The 26705-nt window shown below is 44.4% G+C and overlaps 1 protein-coding gene across 7 annotated transcripts in view; it reads left to right on the top strand.

Moving 5' to 3' along the window:
* RAPH1 (Ras association (RalGDS/AF-6) and pleckstrin homology domains 1) overlaps positions 1–4165 on the top strand; it is a 257678-nt gene extending 253513 nt beyond the window's left edge. For 6 of the 7 annotated variants that reach the window (XM_040357282.1, XM_040357279.1, XM_040357283.1 and 3 more), the window contains one exon: positions 1830–4165. In XM_040357282.1, the coding sequence (XP_040213216.1) occupies positions 1830–3833 (2004 nt within the window). In that variant the 3' untranslated portion in view covers positions 3834–4165. The remainder of the gene's footprint in view (positions 1–1829) is intronic. The other variant, XM_040357285.1, reaches the window with a different exon arrangement.
* The last annotated feature ends 22540 nt before the right edge of the window (positions 4166–26705 follow it).

The following is a 26705-nucleotide window of genomic DNA, read 5'->3' as shown; positions in this document are numbered from 1 at the left end:
GGGTAACGGTACCTGTCAAGTGAAATGACGGCTAAGAGGAAGTTCAACTTCAACCACTTAAGGACCGCCACATGACAATATACGTCGGCAGAATGGCACGGCTGGGCACAGGGATGTATATATACGTCCCCTTTAAGAGCCCAAGCGTGGGTCGCGAGAGCGCCGCTGGCGGTGTGCAAGCGACCCGGTCCGAAGCTCAGTGACCACGCCCGCAGGACCCGATCGCTGCTGGTGTTCCGCGATCGGGTCACAGGAGCTGAAGAACAGGGAGAGGTGAGTGTAAACACACCTTCCCTGTTCTTCTGTGTGGCAATGTCAGTGATCGTCTGTTTCCTGATATAGGGAATGACGATCACTGATGTCACACGTCCAGCCCCGCCCCCTTACAGTTAGAACCACACATGAGGTCACACCTAACCCCTACAGCGCCCTCTGGTGGTTAACCCTGTCACTACCATTGTAATTTTCACAGTAATCTGCATTTTTATAGCACTTTTCGCTGTGAAAATTACAATGGTCCCAAAAATGTGTCAAAAGTGTCCGATGTGTCCACAATGTCGCAGTCACGAAAAAAATTGCTGATCTCCGCCATTAGTAGTAAAACAAAAATATTAATAAAAATACCATAAAATTATCCCCTATTTTGTAAACGCTATAAATTTTGCGCAAACCAATCGATAAACGCTTATTGCAATTTATTTTTATTTTTTTACCAAAAATTAATTAGAAGAATACGTATCGGCCTAAACTGAGGAAAAAAAATATTTTTATATCCTTTTTTGGGGGGATATTTATTATAGCAAAAAGTAAAAAATATTGAATTTTTTTCAAAAATTGTCGCTCTATTTTTGTTTATAGCGCAACAAATTTAAACCGCAGAGGTGATCAAATACCACCAAAAAAAAGCTCTATTTGTGGAGAAAAAAAGAATGCCAGTTTTGTTTGAGAGCCACGTCGTACGACCACGCAATTGTTGGTTAAAGCGACGCAGTGCCGAATCGCAAAAAGGGGCAAGGTCCTTAACCTGCATATTGGTCCGGGTCTTAAATGGTTAAAAGCACGGTAATACTAAAAAATTTTAGGAAGTTCTGTTAGTATGGAATACATGTAGATTTCTTCAGTGATTATTTTACACCCATATTGAAGCCCCACTAGGGGGGAAAAGGGCACAGTTCCAGCATCCAGGGAATTGATAAAATATCAAGTGTAAAAAATAAATGTACACAAGACTTTATCAATAGAAGTGGCATCTATTTAATACATAAAGCTTTCCTCTGCAGCTGCACATCATCGGTGCAGAGGAAAAGTTGGGTAATACTGGGACACAAGGGGCAATCTCTTCTTTGTAACAGATTGAGGAAATACTGAATCTTTTTCTGGGAGCTTCTGTTGCAGTTTAGGGAAATAAGCTATGTCCTGCCTAACTTGCCCCCTCTTTTGGCTCTACTGCATTATCACTTTTGTCCCTGTGTTGCTGTCTTTTCTCAAAAACTGTCTGTTTTGTCATACCCTCATGCTACATCATATATTTTGAAATTTATTCATGTTTCCTTTTTGTAATCTCTCTTACCCTGGACATTGTGATCCATGACTAAAAATGGGAACTGTTAATTGCTGTGTCTATTTAAATCAATTATCTGCATTTATTTTATTTTTTTAAAGTGGACCTTGTGTATTTCAAAGTTCGTCTCAGTGTTCTATGTTCGTGTCTGCTTCCTGTGCTTATTCAAATACCATTTTTTTTTATGTTGCCATTTTCACTTGTATTGTTTATAGAATTACTTTATTCATGTATATGGTTATATTCATTATTTTTTCTATAATTCTAGGCTCGGATTGAGACTTTGAATCGACCCCTAACATCACTAACTCCACAATCACACATCCACATTAAAGCCATTTCTCCTCAAGCTGCATCTCAGCCATCACCAATGGCACCACCTCCACCCCCACCCCCACCGCCTCCGCCTCCACCCCCTCTTCCTCCACTTCCTACTCAGTCCAAGTCTGCACCTATATTGTTTGCAAAGTATAGTACCATTACAAGGTTGCAAAATGCTGCTCAGTACCCAGGGCCAACCTTCAAATCACCTTCAGCAATTCAAACAAGTCAACACAACACAATTGCTGCAAAACCACAGGTGTTAGTAACTCCGAATGGAGCAATTCCTCCACCACCGCCACCACCCCCTCCTCCTCCTCCACCCCCTCCTGGATCTGCTATGGCAATGTTGAGACCAAACCCATGTGCACCATCTATGCCCCAGTTTACACCACCTCCACCTCCTCTAAAAATTCATCAGGTCCAACAAAATAACACGGTTCAGTCTGCACAGCCTCCTCCACCGCCCCCATCGCCACCCCCACCTCCACCTCCACCACCACCACCACCCCCACCTCCTCCACCACCGTTCCAAGCTCCAATCAAGCAGTATGTCCCTATTGCTAAAACTGCAGCACCTGCTGCTAGTCCAACAACCACTGTTTTCACAGGACCACCTACAGTTCCAAAAAAGCAGTTACACTTCACACTTTCCCAGACCCAACAGCCTGCATCAGCCCCATCAGTTCCATCTGGCCCAACACCACCTCCAACATTACCTAAACAACAAAGCTTTTCTACCAAGCCTCCTTCTTCCCCACAGTCCACCATGCCCTCAGTTAAGCAAATTGCCAGTCAGTTCCCACAAATTTCTCTTTCAGATTCTCAGCCCCCTAAACCAGCAACTCCAAGTACTGCTCCCCAGTCTCCCCCAGCTGTTAAAGCAAAACCAAAATGGCAACCATTTTCTGTTCCATCACCTGAATTTCCTCCTCCTCCCCCTGAGAGTAGCCTAGATTTGTTGCCTCCCCCTCCCCCTCCTCCACCACCACCACCACCACCACCTCCTCCTTCAACATCACCTGTGCCGCCATCTTCTCCAACACCAGACAAAACAGGCTCTCCTTCTAAAAAATCAAGCAAGACTTCAAGTCCTGGAGGCAAAAAGCCACCTCCTACTCCACAGCGAAACTCTAGCATTAAGTCTAACAGTTCTGCTGAATACTTTGAATCAAAGAAGTCCTCTGTGGACAGCCTTGTTAGTAAATTTGAGGAATCCCCTGGATCTCCATCTAAGGAATCGACACACCCACCTGCAGCTCCACCAAAGCCTGTTAAACTTAATCTCTCTGGAGTAAACTTGCCTATGGCCTTTCAGCAAGGAAACCTTTCTGCTCAGATGTTACCTTCAGCAAAAGAAACCACCATGGAGTTTCCATCTCCGCCATCTGATTCAGAATCAGATTTCCCACCTCCACCAGCAGATCTTGAGCTTCTTCCACCTCCGCCTCCACCTCCAGATGGTCCTCCAGCTCTATTTTCTGGCAGCACCTCTCCAAAAGTTGCTGTAGTGAACCCACAACCTCAGACATGGTCAAAATCATCTGTAAAGAAGGCCCCACCACCTACAAGACCGAAACGGAATGATAGCATGAGGCTAATGCAAGCTGAAGTGCCAGAACCTTCTCCCATCAGTCCTCAAGTACCAACTTCACCGAAGCCTAGCCTAAGTGTACAGCCAGAGTTTCTTGCTGACCTTAATAAGACTCTGCAGCGAAAGTCTATTACACGACATAGTTCACTGTCCTCAGCCCGTTTATCCAGACCAGAACCCACTACCACAATGGATGATATGGTACTGCCTCCACCACCACCAGAACTATTAGGAGATAATAAAAAAGCAAACTGCTATGGTGGCAGCCATTTATCAGGCTATGCAACGTTACGAAGGGGACCACCTCCTGCCCCACCTAAAAGAGACCAGAATACCAAGCTTTCTGGAGATTGGTAATCAATTAACTGTCTAGTTACAAACTTTAAAAACTGTACTTTGAATTTAGGATCCTCGTGTCATAATATTCAGTCAAAAAATGACGTTTGGGATAAGGGTCATTGTGCACTTCATACGCCTCCTGTTCAGCAGAAACAATTTCTGGAGATCCATCGTTCATTTCCAGTGTGGACAGGACCAAAACACAGTTCATATTCTACATATAAAGAAACCTTTTTGTAGTGTATGTTGGTGTGCAGTGTGTCTGCATGTATTCCTACAATAGACATATAATTCTGTAATTAATAATATAGCAGATGTACAATAAAAGATAACAAGAATGTTTTATCTCACTCTGTCTGGATTGAGTTAGAAAAGTTTCTATAACATGGTACAGTGGATGTTCTACCGTTTAAGTCGCCCACATCAGTATGACTTGAAGTGAATCTGTGAGATGTTTTAAACCGTCCTGACACAAAGGGGGTCTATTTTATAAATGCTTTCACACAACTTTCCCCCAGGATCCAAAAAGTTTTCCAGTCCATTCAGTTAGAAAATATATGAATTGTCTGTGAAAACATGTATATGGGTGTCTGCAACTACCTTTATAGCCAGTAAACCTGTGCAGCTGTTGATTTTGTTTCACCTTTGTAAAGGCTTTTGATTTTTGAATTTCTGTGCTCTGCCCTATCCTATAGGAATGTTCTTAATGGCACCTGAAATGCATTAATTAGGCAAGTGGAGTACAACTGGACACAGTTTCACCCAGATGTAAGGAAGCTGCTAGTATCAAACTAGAACTGAATCGGAGGGGTCTATAGTGGAGGGGTTTCTAGCTATTGGAGGAAACGGCAAATGCTTTTGGTATATAAACTTAAGTAGAACATTTAATGTTAAATGTTTAAGATATCTAAATGGTTTACTTTAAAGGCAAACTCCAGTCTTTTAGAAAATGCAGGTCTCTAAAATACAGCTGTGTACACTTGTAAAAATGATAACGGCCTTCTTTGCAGGTTCTTACCTACTTCCAGCCTGGAGGCACTGAGACAGGCCAGTCCACTAGTTTTCTGTGACTGAAGGATGTGGGAATACTAAGTAGACAGTCTGCCTGCTAAGATCAGTCCAAGTGTTGTAGTAGAAGGAAAAGTTGTTTTTTTAGGCAGTTTTAGAAATTCATAACTGATGCAGATTAAAATGGACAGACTTTTGGTAACATTAAATAATCGAATGGCTTTTATGGAAAAAATGTTGGCTTAAAAAAAAATACTTCTGTAATTTACTTGAACTGCTGTGTTCACCTTTCATCATAATTTGTGTCAGAGCTTCTTTAGAGCCGGTTCACACAGGGGCGACCTGTCAGGCGACTCAGCCGCCTGACAAGTCGCGGTCCGAAGTAGTCAATGGAACCGTTCTAAAAGGAGCGACGAAAGTCGCTCCAACTTAGAAAAAGGTTCCTGTACGACTTTGGGGGCGACTTGCATTGACTTCAATACAGAAGTCATTTTGCAAGTTGCCTCTCAAGTCGCCTTGAGATCGCCTTGCCGAGTCGCCCCCAAAGTCCTGCCGCCTGTGTGTGAACCGGCTCTTAGGGTAAAGATGGTGATTGTGCTGGTGGGATCCCAAACGGCTACATTTGCATGCAGGGCAGCCATCATAAATGTTGGAACCCCTTACATAACTTTAGGACTGGGCACCCCGGGCCTGTCCACCAACATTCCCCATGGTCCACCCACTGGCCGCCCCACCAAATCTACTGTGAATTGAGAGGAATACAATTTACAGCTTACCAATACTTAGATGTGGTGGCTGCATTTGTTTATTTTATTTTTTTAGGCTTTTTATTTTCTGTTTTCCCCCAGTGATAAAGATTTTTTATGAATAAATAGAAACTGATATTTGTAAGCACCTCTGCCAGTGTTAAATGGTTTGTCTCCAAGACAGCTCGGTCTTTTGAAATATTTGAAATACAACAGACTTACTAGCTGGATCACCAGGTGAAAATAAAAGAAAGAAAACCTAAAAAGAAAATGAATGCAGCCACCACATGTAATAATTGGTAAACTGCAATATAATGTTTGCTTTGGGGTTTATTACCATTTTAAGTGGATTAAGTTAATAAACTCATTCTGTTATACTATCATACATCACATCTATGGGTAGATGGGAGTTTATTAACCACTTGCTTACTGGGCACATATACCCCCTTCCTGCCCATCTACAGTGAACAGTGCTATAAATATGCACTGATTACTGTATAAATGTGACTGGCAGGGAAGGGGTTAACCACTAGGGGGCGGGGAAGGGGTTAAATGTGTTCCCTAAGAGTGATTCTAACTGGGGGGGAGGGGACTGACTAGGGGAGGTGACCGATCTGTGTCCCTATGTACAAGGGACACAGCATCGGTCTCCACGTCCTTGTCTGTGTAACGCGAGTACCTGGCCGACATCGCGACCGCCAGGCCAGTCAATAGACGTCCTCCCAGCATTGCAGAACCACCTTGTGGTTGTCAATTTACAATGGCCAGGGCTCCAAGTGGTTAAACAGACTGGGGTAAAGCTACTTCCAGTGCTAGCAGGGAGAGGGAGGGGGTGAGAGAGAAAGGAGGGGGGAGAGAAAGAGGGGGCAGGGAGAGAGGGTGCTGAGGGGGGAGAGAGTGAGGAGAGAGATGGGGAGGGGGTGGGAGAAGGGGAGAGAGAGTAGGTGGAGAGGAGGAGGGGAAGAGAAGAAGGGTCTGGTCACATTGCTCACTTACTTGAATGGTCCTCGGGGGCTCTCAGTCAGTGACTTCTCTCAATGTGGCTGTCGGCTGGTTTAATCTTCCCTTCCCCACATCCCCTTTACAGACGCAGCAGCACACAGGCAGGGAGAGAGGGGTGGGAGAAGGGATGCGTGTGAAACTCAGGCATTCTGGAGGGGACTGAGTAGCATGGGGATCCTCTCCTTCCAGGACAGCCACACCTCCCGAGCCGCTTGTCACTGCACACTGAGCCCATGGATCATCAGGAGGACCGAGTGGCTCAGTGGCCATCAGAGGACCAGGTGGGTTAAGCCAAGTGAGTACTCATTCCTGCGCCCCTCGAGCGACTAGCACACCAACTGACACCCCCCCACGTCACTGGCTGGGAGTTGGGAGCCAGTGCAGCGGGTGGCACCAATGGGAGTCGGGACTAATGTAGGAGGAGGAAAAGAGCAAAGGGAAGGTGCCAACTTGAAGCTCAGTCTCCTGAAGGACCAGGCCCCTCAGGACACTCGGACCCCTTACACTTGTATTGGCTGTACCCTCCTGATGGCAGCCCTGTTTGCATGTATTTTGAAATAATGATAATGTTATACTTGGTATGGCTGTAAGTATCACAACGTTGTTAAGACTTTGGCTAATTATAATGTGATCCTGGTAACTGTAGACTGTCTGTCTGTATTGGGGAAATATCAAAAACAAAAAATACCCCATAAACTTTGACTATAAATATGACTACCCTTTATAAAACAAGAATTCTCCTGGCTTTCTAGAATATCAGATAAATGTTTATGGTTTGTTTTAAACATTTTAAACATTCCGTCCAAGTTTGATTACTAGTCTCTGTGGAGAATCCAGGCTAATACTAAAATGGCCAGTCAGTCCTGTCTTTTATGGAATGAGAGGGTTGTCACCAGTGCTTCTTTCATTAGCGGATCGGTTCTGCTTGCTTGAAAACATGGACAAGAATTGCAAAGTTATAATGTGTTGGCTGTAACAAAGACTCTTGTGTTTGTAATATAAAGTCTCCCATATTTAATTATAGAAATATAGAGAAAGTGAACATCGGTTGCTTTCAAAATCCAATTTTAAAATATTTTTCATTTTATTTTTACTGAAGACTCTGCTCCATGCTTTGCTGTAAATGTACACAGATGTCAGTTTGCTCACTACACAATGTCAGCGTTGCAAGTATTGTAGAGTCCTGCTGAACTATAACGGCTGTCTTATATGGTCCTATCCACAGAGCTGCTTAGTATTTAATATTCGGAGATCTTTAACCACTTCATGACTGTCTTCCATAAATCTGTCTTGAAAAACTTTTTTTGTGATTCCATTGATCATTGTGGCATTAAACGGATGTACCCCTAGCAGTGTTGCCAACCTACCAGATTGAAATTTACTGGCACCGCCAAGTTTTTACTGACATTTCACAAAAGTTACAAAATTACATTTTTAGGTGCAAATTTCAGTATTTAGGCTACAAACAAGTACGCAAGGCAAATGGCAATGTTATTTAAGGTAGATATTAAGGTAAAAACACATTTGTTATTTGACATAATTAGGGCAAATTATTTAGGCCAATCACCTCCTGCCTCCATCGCCCTCTGCCTGCGACCACCACACCCTGCCACCAATACCACCTGCTCCATCCTCTTCGGGCACGATCACACCCTGCCAACATCCCCCTCTGCCACTAATACCACCTGCTCCATCCCCCTCTGCCACCATCCCACCCTGCCAACATCCCCCTCTGCCACCAATACCACCTACTCCATCCCCTTGCCACTATAACACCCTGCCACTATCCCCCTCTGCCACTAACACCACCTGCTCCAATCCCTCTGCCACCATCAGGCATCATCACACCCTGCCACCATCCCCCTCTGCCTGCCACCAATACCACCTGCTCCATCCCCATCTGCCACCATCACACCCTACCACCATCCCCCTCTGCCACCAATACCACCTGCTCCATCACACCCTGCCACTATCCCCCTCTGCAACTAACACCACCTGCTCCATCCCCCCAGGCACCATCACACCCTGACACCATCCCCCTCTGCCACTAATACCACGTGCTCCATCCCCCTCTGCCACCATCAGGCACCATCACACTCTGCCACCAATACCACCTGCTCCATCCCCCTCTGCCACCATTACACCCTGACCCTATCCCCCTCTGCCACTAATACCACCTGCTCCATGCTCCTTTGCCACTAATACCACCTGCTCCATCCGGCACAATCAGACCATGCCACCATCCCCCTCTGCCACTAATACCATCTGCTCCATCCCCCTCTGCCACCATCACCTGCTGGCACTGTCTGCTGGCCTGTCACTCTGTCCCTGATCCCCCTGAATTGCAGGGCTCCTCCATTCCGCCGCTGCATGCTGCTCAGCCTCCGAGTCCTGCTCCAGTGCTCCTGGTAGTGCTTTTAAATGCTGTGTGCTGATACATCCCTCATGACTCGTCTCGCCAGTAAAGTGCACCGGCGCCGCACAGCCTCTATGAGATCCGCCCCCGCCGGCCGAATACAGGATCTGCTCGGCTCGGCAAACTCCGGAACTGCGCATGCACTACATATCTGAAGGGTAAATCTAAGGGAAATTGAATAAGAAAACTGAATAATGTATGGCCAGCCTAACTTGTGTAAAAAAGTTATACTGTATTTGCCCAGGCTGCTCTGGTTCAGAGCTATTTCTCCTCTCCTCTGCGGCCACCACTGGTTGACACAGGAGATCACATGACCAGATCAGAGCGGACAAAAATAGGTATGTATATACATCTTTCTTATACAGGTTAGTTAGCATCGGTGTCCAGAAGGGGCAGCTTTAAGGCAAGTTAAAATTCTAAAGGCAGAAGGTTTTTTATCTTCATGCATATGCATGAAGATAAAAAAACCTGTGCAGCAGCCATACCTAATTGAGCCCCATCTCAAGCCAGCGATGTTGCATGAGAGCCTCGGCTGATCGGGGCTCACTCCTGATTGGCTGAGACACAACAGTGGCCGCCATTGGCTCTTGCTGCTCTCATACAAAGTCAATGAGCTTGTGAGGAGAGAGAGAGAGGGGATGGGGCCAAGCCGCTCTCTGTGTTTGAATGGCTTGGGTGCCCCTATAGGAAGCTGCTTGCTGTGGGGGCGGGAGGGGCCAGGAGCACCGGCGAGGGACCCGAGAAGAGGAGGATTGGGGCTGCTCTGTGCAAAACCCCTGCACAGAGCAGGTAAGTATAACATGTTTGGTATTATAAAACAAAAAAAAACAAGACTTTATTATTACTGTAAATGTAAGTTGTAATAACACTTTTTAACATAAGAATGTCCTGCCTAAAAGAAATGCCAATTTTAATAAGGTTAAACTATGAAAGGTGAAAATCAGACAAACTGCCACAACTTTATGAACTGCTGCAGAGTAGTGGGATAAACCTGAAAGATACAATGTGCTTAATCACTTTCAGGCTCCTCCTCACATTGTTTATACAACAGAAAACAGGTAGGGAATTTGGTCTCCCATCAAGCATGGGTTCACTTGCCAAGTAGTGCACGCAGCATAAATGCTATAGAGGAGAGGAAAACGGTTGTCCTTTTACATTCCATTCACACTTGTGTAATACTTTTATAAACACTATTGCAACTGCACAAATAAATCTTGATAAGATCTCTGCTCTTGTATTGAATTACTACTGTTCACATCTCTTTTTTCATAGTTTCAGTGCCATTGGCAATGGAGCATCATGTGCAGTTTCACATGAATTTTACTACACCAAAATGCAAAATTATATCTACAATACACGCTTTTTTTAAAAAGATGTAATTAGTATTATTGAAATAATGTTCTTGGATAACGCACATTCTTATGAAATCATGTTTCTTAATAGCCCTGATGAATACATGATTGCTAGGTTTTATGCTAGCTACTTACCATTCTGTTTTCAAAAATCATCGGAATGCTCCAATACCATTTTATTTTACTATATTTGATATAAAATTATTCAAAAATAGTCACTGCTTCTCTTTAAAATAATGTAAACCATAAAATACTATTGGTATTAAAGGCTAAGTTCACTTTTTTTTTTTTTATTCCATTTTCCCTATGTATCAATATACCATTAATGTATCTCTGTTGCAGAAACTAAAACATTGTCTGTCTTCTAGACAGCCTCCAGCCTGTATAAAAAATACCTCCATTACTTCCTGCTAACCATCCCTTAGGTTGGGAAAACCGTTAATGAGGACAGCTGCTGATTTCCTTCCTGTGTTTTAACACCCTACACATGTCCTCCCCCTCCAGGAGATTGCTCCCACCCACCTCTGTACTGAGTCGATGTCAATGAGCACTTTTCTCACTGAATACACTGCTATAGTCTTCCTCATTTTGTACCTTAACTTACTGCATCGATCAATTGGCAGAGTGTACAGGAGCTGAGCGATCACATAACCGCCTATGTGAAGCAGAGCTGTAGTATTGAAAACAGGAGAAGTGTGTCCTGGAAGTCTGTAAAGCTCACCATACATTATACAATCTGATTGTAATATTTCTTTTAGATCTACCATCAACTATGTAATTCAATGGCCTGCCTGATTGGATACAGAGTGATTGGCAAGATTGATGTGTCCTCCTATTATATCATTTTGGTAAATTTAAAGGAGATTGTATAGTGTATGGCCATCTTCTATAAACCTAAAATGAACTAGTCGCACTTTCCATTCAATTAATTAACACCCCAAAAGCAGAAGCAAACACACATTTTGCAGTGTGAAAAACCAAGCATCAAACGCAGCAGAACACACAGTAAAAAAAAAATGTGCAAACCGCAACCTGCGAAAATGTTTCATGAGTTACTTTGCCACGTGTAGTGCAGCCCAATGAAATCAATGGGCTGCCCTATGCATGTTGCAGGAAAAAATTGCCAAAACACCTGTGCTCTCACTACGCTAGGTGTGAATGTGTATACACAAAAACAATGAGGTTCCATTCACATACAGTGTCAGTATGGAGATGAGGGGTTGATGTGCAGGATAAGTGAGCTGAAGGATTAACCGCTTGCCGACCACCCTCCACAGTTATTTGTGGCAAGATGGCTCAGCTGCACGAATCTCCGTAGGTGTACGTCGGTTTGTGCACTAGCCTGTGTGGGCCGGCGCTGATTGGCCAGCGGGGGGAGCCAATCAGCGGGTCCGGCAAGCTCTATGTCCGCCGAACGCCCACGATCGTTACCCACAGAGACAGAACAGGGATCTGTTGAAGTAAACAAGGCAGACCTCCGTTCTGACAGGGGATTACGCTGAGATCTTATCTTTCTGCTATGCAGGAAGACTGATCTCTGTGTTATCCCAGGCCGCCCACCCCCCATACAGTTAGTAAACACACCCAGGGAACACAGTTAACCCCTTGATCACCCCTGATGTTAACCTCTTCTGCCAGTGTCATTAGTACAATGTCTGTGTATATTTTTAGCACTGATCACTGTAATAATGTCACTGGCTCCCAAAAAATTGTCCAATCTGTCTGCCGCAATGTTGCAGTCCCGCTAAAAATCACTGATCACTGCAAATGCTAGTGAAAATAATAAAAATTCTATAAATCTATCTCCTATTTTGTAGACACTATAACGGTATGTTTTATAGAAGAAAATAATTATTTTTTTTGTAAAATGGCCAGTTTTTTTTTTTTTTTATTTGCGCAAAAAAAACAGCAGAGGTGATCAAATTCCAACAAAAGAAAGCTCTATTTGTGGGGAAAAATAATCCATTTTATTTGGGTACAACGTCGCATGGCCGTGCAATTATCAATTAAAGTAACGCAGTGGTGGATCTCAAAAAATGGCCTGGTCATATCCTTCCGATTCGTAAGTGGTTAATATACAGATCATGGAGAAGACAATAGTGAGATTAGAAGTATAGGTGTGGGGGTGTTAAAGGGATTTAAATTAAAAAAAATGTTGACATCTGTACAGTGGTCGGGAACGTTCTTCTTTCCTCCCCTTCCTAAGTTTTGGGAGGTAGGGGAGGACTCTGAGCTGTAAATGCTACACTGTTTACATCTGTTATTTGTCTGTGATCCCAAGGTACAGAGCTACTTTGATCAGTTCAGTACTCAGTGTCAATAAACAATGCCATCTTCATAGCGATAATAAACCCATAAAGGATTAGTTCACTTTTTTACAGGTAAAAATATGTGCATTGATTATGTTTTGTTTCAGGAGCCTGTAAATTAATGCATCAGCAATCGGCAGATCGCTTGTGCCATGCCGGTCTCCTGCAGATCTGTAAGTGTATCAGCTAGCTCGTACGAGGAAGCTGATACAATCTGACAGGAAGACTTGATGAACTACCACAGTGCCATGGTAGTTCGTTGAAAGCTGCAAGCTGACAGCTGCAAAGGCCGCTGGACCTTGTAGTTTTCCATTCACAGAGGACTGCGAATGAGTGACGTGGCTGGGTGGGCAGCATCCTCTTCTTTGAATTGTGGCAGCAGACACGGGGAGAAGATTCCCGGTCTGCTGTCACAGCGGGGATGGGGAGGGGATGGTGCATTCATAACATGTTACATCCTGAATATGGGTGTAACATGTTATGAAAGGTGAACTTCTCTTTTAAACACACTAAAGTGACTGGCCTCAAGTGATAGACCGTGATGAAGCAACTGTACCTGTTCATCGCCTCTCTCCTGCAAAGTCTTCCAAATTACACAGATCAGGTGGTATTTCTTGGCTTGCAGGGTATCGCACACTACACAGCAGAGAGAAACAAATTTAATCTGACACCTAAGTGGAGGGCACCCTCTGCACACACTCATTGAGAAAAATGCCCATCTAAGGCTGCCAGTCACCTTCTCTGTGCTAGATGAGGGAGGTTGCCTGGTGTCAGAGAAAAAAAGTCAGAAATTATAATTGCACATGGCAGGGGAAGGAGAGCACATGGATAGGTGCTATGGATATGCTTTGTTCATGTTTTCCTTTGAAAGGTTTTGCAACCACTTTAAACCCTTGGAACACAGTTTGTGATTAGGCAGATTTCTCAAACGAGCTGCTAACAGACTACTTCCAGCGAACAATTTGGCGAAAAAAACTATATATATATTTTGTACTCCAGTAGCCATTACCTCTCATTTCAACCCTGATGAAGGAAGCTCCACAACATGTTGGTTTTGTGATCGTCTTTTACCTTGTCTTGGAAAAAAATCTATATTTGCACAAATTTTTTTCAGTGTAGCACTTCCGTTTTCTCAAAACTGGTATATGGGATTAAGAAAATGTTTACATATTTGGGGAGATTACATATTTAATACATTTTCTGTCTGTCCTTCATAGGCAATAATGTGGACATGACTCATCTTGTTGGGAGCAATAGGTGCCCATGTCAGCTGAATAGAGAGAGGATCATGTGGGGGTGGTATAATATCAACTAAAGATTTGCACACTAATGTATACAGTTATGTCTATGTGCATTGTTCTTAGACTTTTTTTTTCTATATTTGTAACTTTTACTATATATAAAAAAAAAAAAACATGGAAATGTCACAATATGAGCATTATGTATATCTAAAATAATGATGGGTAAGTTAAACAATGAATATATATTAAAGTATATTTAGAACGTTTCTTGATAAAACAAAAAGTAAATATTGTGACATACTTAATGTTTATCAAATGTGTATTTATGGATATTGTCATTAAACTATGTATATTGTTTTTGCTGCAGTGATAAGTTTTACTATGCAATTATAGTAGAAGCAGTTAATAGCCCAGGATGTGTAAGAAAATATTAAGATTATTTGATCTGAATGGGCAATTGAGAACAAAAACATCCTCCTTGATGTTGGCATTCTGATCATCCAAATAGAATGTTGTATACCACAGGACTTTATATGAGTTTTTCCTCAACCTTTTTTTTTTACCCCAGAGGACTCCTTGATATAGCTTCCAGGTCTAGGGGAACCCCGCTAAAAACAATTTATTGGTGGCCAATGGGAAGAATGCCCCTTTAGGTGACCAGAATGCCACTCTAAAGCTGGCCATACACCGATTGCATTTTAGTGTGCGGACCCCCCTGCTCAACAGAAGTTGATCGTTTGTTTATTCAAATTCTGTTGAAGGGACATGTTGGATTTGTTACCGCCATTAAGCATCTGCAGCCACTTAACTGCAGCCGCTGATCAGTGATGGGTGGATGAGGAACCTATTAAAATATTATTTATATGATTATATATATATATATATACAATTTTATTTATTTTTTTAAGCCAGTGGGCTGAACGAAAATAAACTAACAGTGTATGGCCAGCTTTAGAGACAGCTAAAAAGATAATTCTTGTGCAGTTGGTGCTTTCAAATGGCATCACCCCCAGGACTCATGCAGGCACCCTCACTTGGGAAGTTAAATCAGCCAAAAATCATGCAGTCTCTGGAGGAACTCTGGCTGAAAATGGACACTTTAAAGGGTTAATCCATTTCAAATTGGTTACTTTTTTGAGAGTAGAGGGAGGTTGCAAATGCAGTGAATATTTTGCTTACTGAGGTGCTAAGAATAACCTATTGTGACCAGTAGGCTACATAAACCTCACCCATCAAGTGCATAATCGAATTTTCAGTCAACAAGTTACCCAAGCAATGGAGGGTTTAGGAAAGAAATGCTGAAAGATCAAGTTCACCTAAACTATGCTGGGACACATAGAACCAACCCGTAAAGTTTGGGTAAACTGTCGCCCTACGCTGCTTGCAGGTTTAATGTCGGCATATAGACTCAGCTTGGAGGGATTAACAATACTTACAACCTGATTAAGACAAGAAGGCAAGGTGACAAATTGGTACCTTTTTTTATTCCACATGGAAATGTATTTCCATTTGTCAGCAGTGTGATAGCTGGTGGTGACCTGCCACCCGAACACCTTGTAGAAATTCAGGCCCTGATCATTCAATCTTTTAATTATGAACAATGTAAAAGATACCTAGGCCGTCTATCATGTTAATTTATTTGCAGTAAGGAATATTAAAGCAGAGTTGCAACCATTTTTACAACTTTATCCTAAAGGAAAGACCACACCTCCACCACTCATTTTTGGATAATTTTTTTTTTTTTTTTTGTTTCATCTTTTATGAATTACTGGAGTAATTTCCTCCTGCTCCCTCCCTGCCTTCTGGGACCTGTGTGTGTCCCAGAAGATGACAGGGCCATTCCGAAAGCGCCACGTGACTAGCGCATGCACAATAGGAAACTGGGCATTAAGCCCAAAGGCTCCACTGCCAATTTCCCTTAGTTACAATAGGCGGTGCACTCGAGCCGATGGTCGGAACAGCCTGGGGGGGGGGGGGGGCGATATCATGGGCCCCCTGTGTCCTTATTAAGTCAGCAGCTACAGTGTTTGTACCTGCTGACTTTAAAAAGAAATTGGATTGGAAAGTGCTTATGTATTTGTGAAATCTGCAAGTACTTGTGTGTTTTTTTTTATTTGACCCCCTTTTCAGAGGAACCCATCTTGATGCTAAGCCCCACCCTCTCTAAATCAGTTATGCTAGAACCTTGGTGAATAGTAATTGCTGTTGTGTTTCATGCATGAGAGATGGGGAGTGGAGTTTATCATCGAGAACTGGAGGCACTGGGTACACCCTGGGCCTAGGGTTTAAGGGGTGATTTATTCGCAAGGATTACCCCCTCCCTAAAGCGATTTCTTGCTAAGAAATTCATAGTTCTTTTCTATAAAATAGTCTGACTTTTTTGGCAATTTTTTTTACGTTTCGGAGCTCTGTCATTCAGCAATTATGTAAGCAGAATTTCATTTTGGCAGCAATTGCTCCTTGTTCACTTCTATGGGCTCCGCTACAAACCATTTAAAATCAAAACAAAAAGTAAAAATCACTCCGCTCCGGTGAAATACCAGTAAGCTGCTAGCACAAAAATGTACTTCCATGCAGAACCCACTGGACTTCAGCAAGCAGAGAAGAACAGAAACTTGCATGGAGACGGAAGGTTTGGCAAGCCGATCAAGGTGACTGAAGAAAGTCATGTTTGAGCAGGAAGGAGCCAACCCCAAAATGTTCCCAAAAAGTTGGGAACAGTAAGTTGTCCAAAATGTTTTGGTATGCTGATGGCTTAAGAGTTCCCTTTACTGGAACTAAGGGACCCAGCCCAACCCCCTGCCATAAACCCCTCTCCACCGAATGATTTGGACCTGTGCACAAAGCAAGGCCCATAAATGGATGAGGGAGTTTGGGGGTGGAGGAACTTGACTGGCTTGCACAGAGTCCTGACCTCAACACGATAGAACACCTTTGGTATAAATTTGGTCGGAGACTGTGAGCCAGGCCTTCTAGTCCAACATCAGCGCGTAACCTCACAAATGCGCTTCTGGAAGAATGTTCAAGCATTACCATAGACACACTTCTAAACCTTGTGGACAGCCTTCCCAGAAGAGTTGAAGCTGTTATAGCTGCAAAGGGTGGACCAACTTAATATTGAACCCTACGGACTAAGACTGGGATGCCAATAAAGTTCATGTGTGTAAAGGCAGGCGTCTCAATACTTTTGACAATATAATGTATGTGCAGGACTCCACCAAACCTTCTTAGTCCGTGGACACTCCCAGGTAAGTAAGCGCAACAGATAAACACGCCCCTTCAATTTAGCTTATCCTGAGGAAGTATGATGAAATGTGTTGACTGGAAAAAAGGATTGAGGGTTTTCTCTTTTTTTTTTTTTTTTTTTTTTTTGAGAACTTGAATTGCTGTTTCCCATTAGTGCACATTTATTAGGTTTACTGGTGTTATTGTTTTCATTAGTCACATTCAAGAGGTGTAAAGGATCCCATCCACATCAAAATGGAATAACCATCCCTGAACAGGGGTGGGGGACTTTGTCACCATCCTTCTTCAACATATAATGCCATTTTAACATCTCCACCCTGGCAATTTGTCAACAATTCGCACATTTAGCCATGTAAATTGAGGAGCTGGCCTCTTTCTGTTATAAACAAAGGGTTATCTAACTAGAACAGGATGGAACCACAGCTTTTATACCTATCATACTGCTCTTGCACAATCCACATCTACAGATTCTATAGCAGTTGGATTAAGGTGTGAATATTAATGCGGGGGTACCTTCCTGACACTTGGTAAGCTATGAAACCTCTTCTGTATTACAGAAGAAGTCCAGTTGAATGTGACTTTTTTTTTTTTTAAATATGCATAGACTAGATCAAAATCATAGTGTACAAAAAGTACAGAGAATAGAACATAAACACAATTCATTATCACCACTGGTGATGGCAAGAGAACATACTGGCCCACTGAATTTTAGACCCCGCCAGGGTATGATTCCTTGTGGGTATTGTGCCCCATGCAATTCTGCTATGCACAGAGGTGCCTTGCTCCATGTACAGATCAAAGATATCCAATCATTTAATTTCTGAAATGCAAACATATTCCACCTCATTAAGTGACTCTATGGGATAGAGTACAGGGACAACATAAGCAGGGAGGTGACAACACAAACATCAACATAACAGATGTCGGAGCAACTGATTTTTTTTTCATCTCAAGTTGCTCCACACCTAGGTTGGGTACACACGGGCTGAAATCGCCCAGTACAGTAGAAACTGGCTGACTTTAAGTCCGTGTGTACAGCTGCCTGTCAACAGAAACCAATCTCGCGACCAGCCTCTGCCGAACAGGCATGCTGGAAAACCAGCATCCGATCAGCGGCCACAGCCAATGGCTGCGAGTTCTGACCAGTGTGTTCTGACTGGGGGGGGGGGGGGGCAGTCCTTCTGTCAGAACACAATAGCACAGCGGGGGAGATCGCTGCACTAACATCACTTGTTTTAGTACAGTAATCTGTTTTATTTTCGTTTAGCCCACTGGGTTGTACAAAAAAAAACGTTGTGCGTACCGGGCTTTATGGTCTGCGGGACACCAATGGTTGCTGTTAAGTTTTCTTTTTTACAGTATGTCACAAAAGTGAGTACACCCCTCATATTTTTGTAAATATTTTATATCTTTTTATGTGACAACACTGAAGAAATGACACTTTGCTACAATGTAAAGTAGTGAGTGTACAGCTTGTATAACAGTGTAAATTTACTGTCCCCCTCAACACACAGCCATTAATGTCTAAACCGCTGGCAATAAAGGCAAGTACACCTCTAAGTGAAAATGTCCAAATTGGGCCCAAAGTGTCAATATTTTGTGTGGCCACCATTATTTTCCAGCACTACCTTAATCCTCTTGGGCATGGAGTTCACCAGAGGCTTCACAGGTTACACCTTGAGTCCTCTTCCACTCCTCCATGACAGAGCTGGTGGATGTTAGAGACCTTGCACTACTCTACCTTCCGTTTGAGGATGCCCCACAGATGCTCAATAGGGTTTAGGTCTGGAGACATGCTTGGCCAGTCCATCACCTTTACCCTCAGCTGCTTTAGCAAGGCAGCGGTCATCTGGGAGGTGTGTTTGGGGTCATTATGTTGGAATACTGCTGTGGCTCAGTCTCCAAAGGGAGGGGATCATGCTCTGCTTCAGTATGTCACAGTACATGTTGGCATTCATGATTCCCTCAATGAACTGTAGCTCCCCCGCACTCATGCAGTCCCAGACCATGACACTCCCACCTCCATGCTTGACTGTAGGCAAGACACACTTGTCTTTGTACTCCTTACCTGGTTGCCGCCACACACGCTTAAATCGAAGCTTCGGTCATTTTTTCAACTTTCCATCTATTAAATCTTCTGCCCTTGTTTTAAACTTGGATAGTAAAACCATTTTTTTTTCTGCCAGTAAATACCTTATACAGCCCACTTGCTGTTTCTTGTCTTGTAACAAGCCTAGGCTTATGACATCATGCACAGCTTTCTCTCTCACTCTGGTGAGAGTTTGCCAGAAAGGTAAGGGGGATTAGTCATAAGAGGGCCAATGAGAGCTGCAGAGCTGAAGTGAACAGGCATCAGCTTCAGCTGCCCACAGTTGAAATGGATGCAGCCAGACTTGGCGGAGGAAGATTTCTGCAACATATTTGGCAAGTAGAGAATCACAATATATATAAAATAAGATGCAACGTGGTTGGAGGGAAGCTTCAGAATGGCAAAGATGTTTTTATTCCAAACTATGTGAGCAGACTGCAGTTCCTCTTTAACATCATCTGAACCAAATATGTTTATCTTGGTCTCAGATCACAGGACATGGTTCCAGTAATGTCCTTAGTCTGCCTGTCTAAGCAAACTGCAGGCTTTCTTGCAGATCATTTTTAGAAGAGGCTTCTGGGGTGGCAGCTATGCAGACCAATTTGATGCAGTGTGCGGTGCATGGTCTGAGCACTGACAGGCTGCCCCCCCCCCCCCCCCCCGCTTTGTTGACTTATTTGACTTTGCATTTTAATAAATGGTTTTAATTTTTGTCCAAGGACGCTAGAAAATTATGTTTGAATAAAACCCCTGAAATCTTTCCTGCAATGGCACTGGTACGATCACCCCGCGCACCAGCAGATCCTGTACGGCCCCAAACAGGGCATCCCGAGCAGTTGGAGGAAGCTGAAGGTTGGAGGGAAAGAATCTCTTCGGTGGGCAAGTGAGAATTTCTATCTTGTACCCTGAGGAAACAACCTCGTAAACCCACCAGTGGTAGAGACATGCAAACACGCAAAGACGACCCCCTACCCAAAAGTTGGGCGGGGCAGACCTTCATGCGGTCGTAGGTTTGTTCGCAGGCTTGTTCAGCTTGCGAAACCAGGGACCATTTTTGTCCCTCAGCCGGCGCCTTATCGGCCTAGGAGTTAACCTGCAGCTCCGGGCAGACGAAAAAAAACGGCTATGAGCGGGGGAGTGCCCCTGCCTCTGATGTGACTCCTTACCCTTTCTGGATTGCGGGAGCAGAGTACTCTTACCTCTCATAGCATCCTCGATGATGTCATCCAGCGAGGCTCCAAAAAGCCTCTCACCCTTAAAGGGTAAATCAAGCAAGGCTTTCTTAGAGGCTTGATCCGCGGACCAACATTTTAGCCATATCAGGCAGTACCACCGCAGAGACAGAGGCCCTGGACAGCAAGGGATTCGTATCCAGGGCCGACTCGCAAACAAACTTAAGGCCCTGCACTAACTGGTCGGCCAGTTCCACACAGGCCGGGGGAGCCTGTTGCCCCTTCAACTCGTGGTGCAGCATGTTTGCCCATTCAGTGAAAGTCTGAGACACCAAGGCCCCAGCTACAGCTGGACGCACTGCTGACCCCACCACCGTGAACAGGGAGCAGGCCACTGCCTTAGCCCGCTTACGGAACCCAAAAGGGACCGGCGTCTTTGTAGAAGCGTCCGCCTTATCCTCCTCCAATTTTAGAGTATCCCGCACCGCGGTGATAAGTGCTCCAACCAGTGCCCTATCATGCGCTGACCCTGACACTGAGTCATCCTCACTGTCCGAACGGTCGTGGTCCGCATCCTCTGATACATCAGACCCAGGGTCTGGGGCAGTAACTGGGCCCGAGTGTTCGTCAGAGTTATCCTCGGAAGATGGTGGAGGGAGGGGTGCTTTTTACCCCCTTACGCCTGCACACCGCTTCCACCCTGGCAACAAAAGCCTCCAGGACTGCCGACATGGCGTCCACAGAAACAGCAGGTGCAGGGGCAACAGTTGCTAACACAGGTATGTCTGGGGAAGAAGCATCAGCTTCCGACGCCATGTTGACCCACGTGCCTGACACCCTTAGGAATGCAAGACAAGGCACACTGCTCACCCTTCTAGCTGCTACAGGTGCCGAGGGGTCCCAAGCAGGTGCAGTACCGCTGCCGTCCGCACAGCCCCATCTGAGGTGCTTTCCCCGTACAACCGCACGTGTCCCTTTTTCTTCCTGAGATGTGGTTGAGGCTGTTCGCGCCGTTCACATGTACATACCACCGCTAGAGGCCAAAAAACTACGAAAGAAAATGGCCACCGTACGGCCGTCCCTGTAGAAAAGCGCGTGTGCTACAAGAAAATGGCCACCAGTGGAAAAATGGCAATAGCTCGGCAGACACTGCCAAAATGGCGACCGGACCCATACAAAGCGCGCGGGCTACAAGGTGGACCCCCGGCCACACAGCAAACCCAGCTCGTAGAGCCTGGGGAGGAGGAGGGAGAGAGAGAAAAAGATAGGGTGGAAAAGAGACCCCATTCGACCTCCCTGGGAATGTCCAGCTGCTCCACCCTGCAGAGGCAGGGGAAGTGCTACTTACCAGTCCTGCATGGATAGCTGGAACAGTCCCAGACAGATCCACCACCCGAGTAATACGGGGGTAGCTGTCGGCCCAGCACACTTTGACACGGACAGTAATAGCCCGGTCATATGTGTGCCCCGGAGCACGGAGCTCACTGGCCACCCCTGGAGCAAACAGGGCCTATCGTGGCTGACCCAGCTCATAGCTAAAGGCCTGCACACGCTCGATGCCGAAATTGGGGTGACTACAAGGATCTAGGACATCCAGCCTGTCGCCCAGTCGGCAGTTGATAGTAGATCTCAGGATCCAAAAATGGAAAGAAAAATAGAAAAGAAAAAATCACCCGGACCATGGGTCCCCAGGGAGCCAGGTCCTTCTCCTATGCTAGGCAGAAAAAAACTGAGCTGCTGCATGCAGGGAGAGAGGTTGTACCCAGAGGGACCGCCTCCTGGGCTGCTGTGTCCTTCCATGAACACAAGAGAAATATTTTTTTTTTTTCAAAATTTACGCTCTATTTTTGTTTATAGCGTTTATATATTCAAAAAATGAAAACTGCAGAGATGATCTAATACCATCAAAAGAAAGCTCTATTTTTTGGGAAAAAAGGAACTTCAATGTTGTTTGGAAGTCACGGCGCACGGCCGCACAATTTTCAGTTAAAGCGACGCAGTGCCGAATCGCAAAAAGTGCTCTGGTCATTTGGCAGCCAAATCCTCCGGTGGGTAAAGTGGTTAAGAAACCCTTTCATATATGAGCTTGCTTGCCTTCTTCCCCACAGTTTTGTGTAATGAATGATCGCTTCTGCTTTTGTGAGTGCCTTAGTGCCGGTTCACACTACAGCGACATGAAAGTCGGCACGACTTTGCGAGGCAACTTGAGGCAACTTCAAGTCGCCTCCAGGACAGGCAACGTTGACAGTGGCCAATCAAACAACAATCAGCTCTGTGGGAGGGAGGGGTTTGCCTGAGAACTATTTTCTCTTCCTGTAAAGTTGCTTTAGTTGAGACAGTGATCCGACTTGAAATCAATGGGTACAAGTTGCCTAAAAGTCGCTATGAAGTAGTACAAGAACCTTTTCTGAAGTCGGAGCAACTTCAGTAGTGTGCATTAAGGCGGCTCTCATTCACTTCCATGTAATTTGTCTTGTCGCGTGACACAAGTCGCCCCCAGGTCGCGGTAGTGTGAACCGACTCTTAAAGTTTTTGTTTTTAATATAAATGCTTTGTTTATGGCTTTTTTTTAAACTTGGTTTATTGTTTTTTTTTTCACAGCTTGAGGGCCCATTCACACAATAAATCACACGGGAACACCCTGTGAGTTCCAATGCAGCTCACATGTGATCCAAGTGCAGTGTGATTTCAGAACATTTCAAACAAATCACACCAAAAGTAGGGCATGCCCTACTTTTGCAAATGTACTACAACTGGATTGCATGGTACTTCTGTACCATGTGATTCTGTTGGGACAAACACACTGCACATGCGACCTACATTAGGGGTGTCCTGATTGTTCAGCCGCTGCAGATCGCAACAGCAGTGCATTTGAAATACAGTGCTGGAAACATGCAGGGAACGTGGGTTTCCCAAACTGCGTACCAATGTGAACAGGCCCTAAAATACTTCCCCCTGCTTCACTAGACCCGGCTGCATGGGACTGCTTCACGATTTTAATGTCTTTCACACTAGAACGCAGTGAGAGAAAGCCACGTTCCTGTGCAGCTTCCCACACCAGATTCCAGTTGCACTGTCCCTGCGATCTGCTGTGGGTGTCAGTGCAAATTTAACTACACCCCAAAAGCAGGTTGCAAAAATTTGGTGGGGGGGGGGGGAGGTGTGATACCATGTTTTACGGCACCAGGTGACACCAATCCTAGTGACACCACTTGGTGCAAGAATTGGGCTCTGGCTTTAGCTGCAGCTAAGTGGAGAAAGGACTGCTCTGTATGAAGAATAATATGTAGTCTCTCCAATCTTCCAGGTAGAAATAAGCATACGCTAGACGTATGTTAACAGTAGACAGGTCCTCCATCACCTGAAGACACTAGCAGAGACTAATTGCTCGGAGTGGGAGAGGTTATATGGGCTTTCTCAACAACTTTGCCATTATCCTCATCTGTAGGTGTCCGCATATAACCCCATGGTCTTTATTATTGCAAGCCTGTGTCCTCTACTATACGATTAGGAAGAGTGTTTATTTTATTTTTTTTAGCAGTTGCAGTGTCATCTCTCTTTCACAGGGGCGTAATGACCATTCGGGCACTGCGGCACTTCCCGAGGGCCCCATGACACTAGGGGGCCCCATCAGGGTTGCCAGCCTCAGTAAAACCAGGGACAGTATGTAAAAATCTTTTTTTTTTAAATACCAAGATTATAGATGCCCCGCCTCTCCAGTACCTTTTCAGTGTGTGTATTTTGTGTGTATGTATATTGTGTGCCTGTGTATGTATACTGTGTGTGGCCCCCATAATCTCCTATTGCTCGGGGGCCCCATGAGTTGTCAGTCCGACCCTGCTCTTTCATATGAAGAAATCCTGGTCTTTAAAGCCAGCATTGGTGAATCGTCTTCATGAGTTATTGCATGTGAAAAATGGAAGGCCCAAGACTTCCCACAGCAGTCAGCACAGCTATGGTATTAACCATAGCTGGCAGGGATTCAGCACCACTAAGACCTAATCCTGCAGCCTGGTATGTGCAACATTCATGAATAAAAGCACAGATCTTTGTTTTTATCTCTGTACATGGCTCTATACCTCAGTACAAGCAGAACTCATTCATTAGGCTGGAAGGTTGTACATTAGGTTATGTCGCCATCTTGTGGTCATTTAATAAATTGTCAGTTTGTATTAATGGAGCACAGGATGTTGCATAAAGCCTAAGGGCTGTTTGTATTATTTTAGCTAAACTTGTAAAGTAAAACCTTGGACTGCGAGCATAATTCATTCCAGAAACATGCTTGTAATCCAAAGCACTCATATAACAAAGCAAATTTCCCCATAAGAAATAATAGAAACTCAGATTATTAGTTCCACAAACATTTATTTATAGCTCTTTCCGTTTATAATCCATATAAAGCAGGGTTTAACAAATTTGCTTTGAATCTAGGAGCCAGCTAAAAAAGTTAGGAGCCAGAAAACACGCCCTGTCCCGACGAGCTTGCGTGCAGAAGCGAACACATGTGTGAGTAGCGCCCGCATATGTAAACGGGATTCAAACCACACATGAGGTATCGCCCCGCGGTCATTAGAGCGAGAGCAATAATTCTAGCCCTAGACCTCCCCTGTAACTCAAAACATGCAACATGTAGATTTTTTTAAACGTCGCCTATGGAGATTTTAAAGGGTAAAGGTTTGTCGGCATTCCACGAGCGGATGCAATTTTGAAGCGTGACATGTTGGGTATCAATTTACTCTGCGTAACATTATCTTTCATAATATTACAAAAAATGGGGATAACTTTACTGTTGTCTTACTTTTTAATTAAAAAAAGTGTATTTTTTCCCCAAAAAAGTGCGCTTGTAAGACCGCTGCGCAAATACGGCGTGACAATCGCCATTTTATTCTCTAGGGTGTTAGAATCAAAAATATAATATATATATTTTGGGGTTTCTAATGTGAGGAAAGGAGATGGCAGTGAAAATAGTGAAAAATGACACAGAATTGCTGTTTAACGTGTAATGCCAACGGCCACCACCAGATGGCGCCAGCTCACAGAACTAAGAGCTTGGGACTTCACAAGGCCGCGGCCTCAATTACCAGCCGTCGCGGGCCTGCCGCGATCGCGCGGCGAAGGAGGTGGGGGCGCACGAGGCACAGGATCCTGTGCCTCCGTGCGCCCCCACCTCCCTCGCCGCGCGATCGCGGCGGCCGGTAATTGAGGCCGCGGCCACCAGGTCACAATTTCTTGTCGCAATTGTGACCTGGCGCCTGGATATTGTCGATCCCCGATATAAAGAGATATAGCAATGTCCATCCACAAATGGAAGCCTCCATAAGGGGAGTAGAAGCAAAATCCTGCAGGAGCTGCAGAGTATAAAAGAGAAGAGAGGTGCCTCTATGTGTAGCAATATGGTTACATTTAACCACTTCAGCCCTGGAAGATTTGGCTGCTCAATGACCAGGCCATTTTTTGCGATATGACACTGCGTTGATTTAACTGACAATTGCATGGTCGTACAACGCTGTACCCAAACAAAATTGACATCCTTTTTTTCCCACAAATAGAGCTTTCTTTTGGTGGTATTTGATCATCTCTGCAGTTTTAATTTTTTGCGCTATTAACAAAAAAAATGCGACAATTTTGAAAAGTAACGCAATATTTTGTACTTTTTGCTATAATAGCCCCAATTGTTTTTTTTAAAGTACATTTTGTCCTCAGGTGAGGCTGATATGTATTCTTCTACATATTTTTGGTAATAAAAGTCGCAATAAGCGTATATTGATTGGTTTGCGCAGAAGTTATAGCGTCTACAAAATAGGGGATAGATTTATGGCATTTTTATAATTTTTTTTTTTTTTTACTAGCTCAGACACTTTTGACACATTTTTGGGACCATACAGCGATCAGTGTTATAAAAATGCACTGATTACTGTGTAAATGTCCCTGGCAGGGAAATAGTTAACGCTTGGGGTTGATCAAGGGGTTAACTGTGTTCCCTAGTGTGTATTCTAACTGTGGGGGGAGGAGACCGACTATAGGAGATGACAGATTGTGGTTCCCAGCTAGTAGGAACTCACAATCTCTCTTAACACACACACGTCCCTGTTCTGACTCTCGTGCCTGCAACCACCGGCCACGAGCATTGGCACCCCTGCAGTGCAGTGGGCGCACACCTGCTATCCCGCTTAAGGGAGCCGACATACAGCTATGATGGCTCGTGGGATCGTGCCAACCTGCTGCAGTATGACGGTGGCTGGTCAGCATGGGGTTAATAAAGGTACAACATTTAGCAACTCGCATGGTTGATGAATAAAAGAGGCACAT

This window comes from Rana temporaria, chromosome 6 (assembly GCF_905171775.1).
Source record: "Rana temporaria chromosome 6, aRanTem1.1, whole genome shotgun sequence".
Classification (NCBI taxonomy): Eukaryota; Metazoa; Chordata; class Amphibia; order Anura; family Ranidae; genus Rana; species Rana temporaria.
This window is presented reverse-complemented; position numbering and strand designations above follow the sequence as displayed.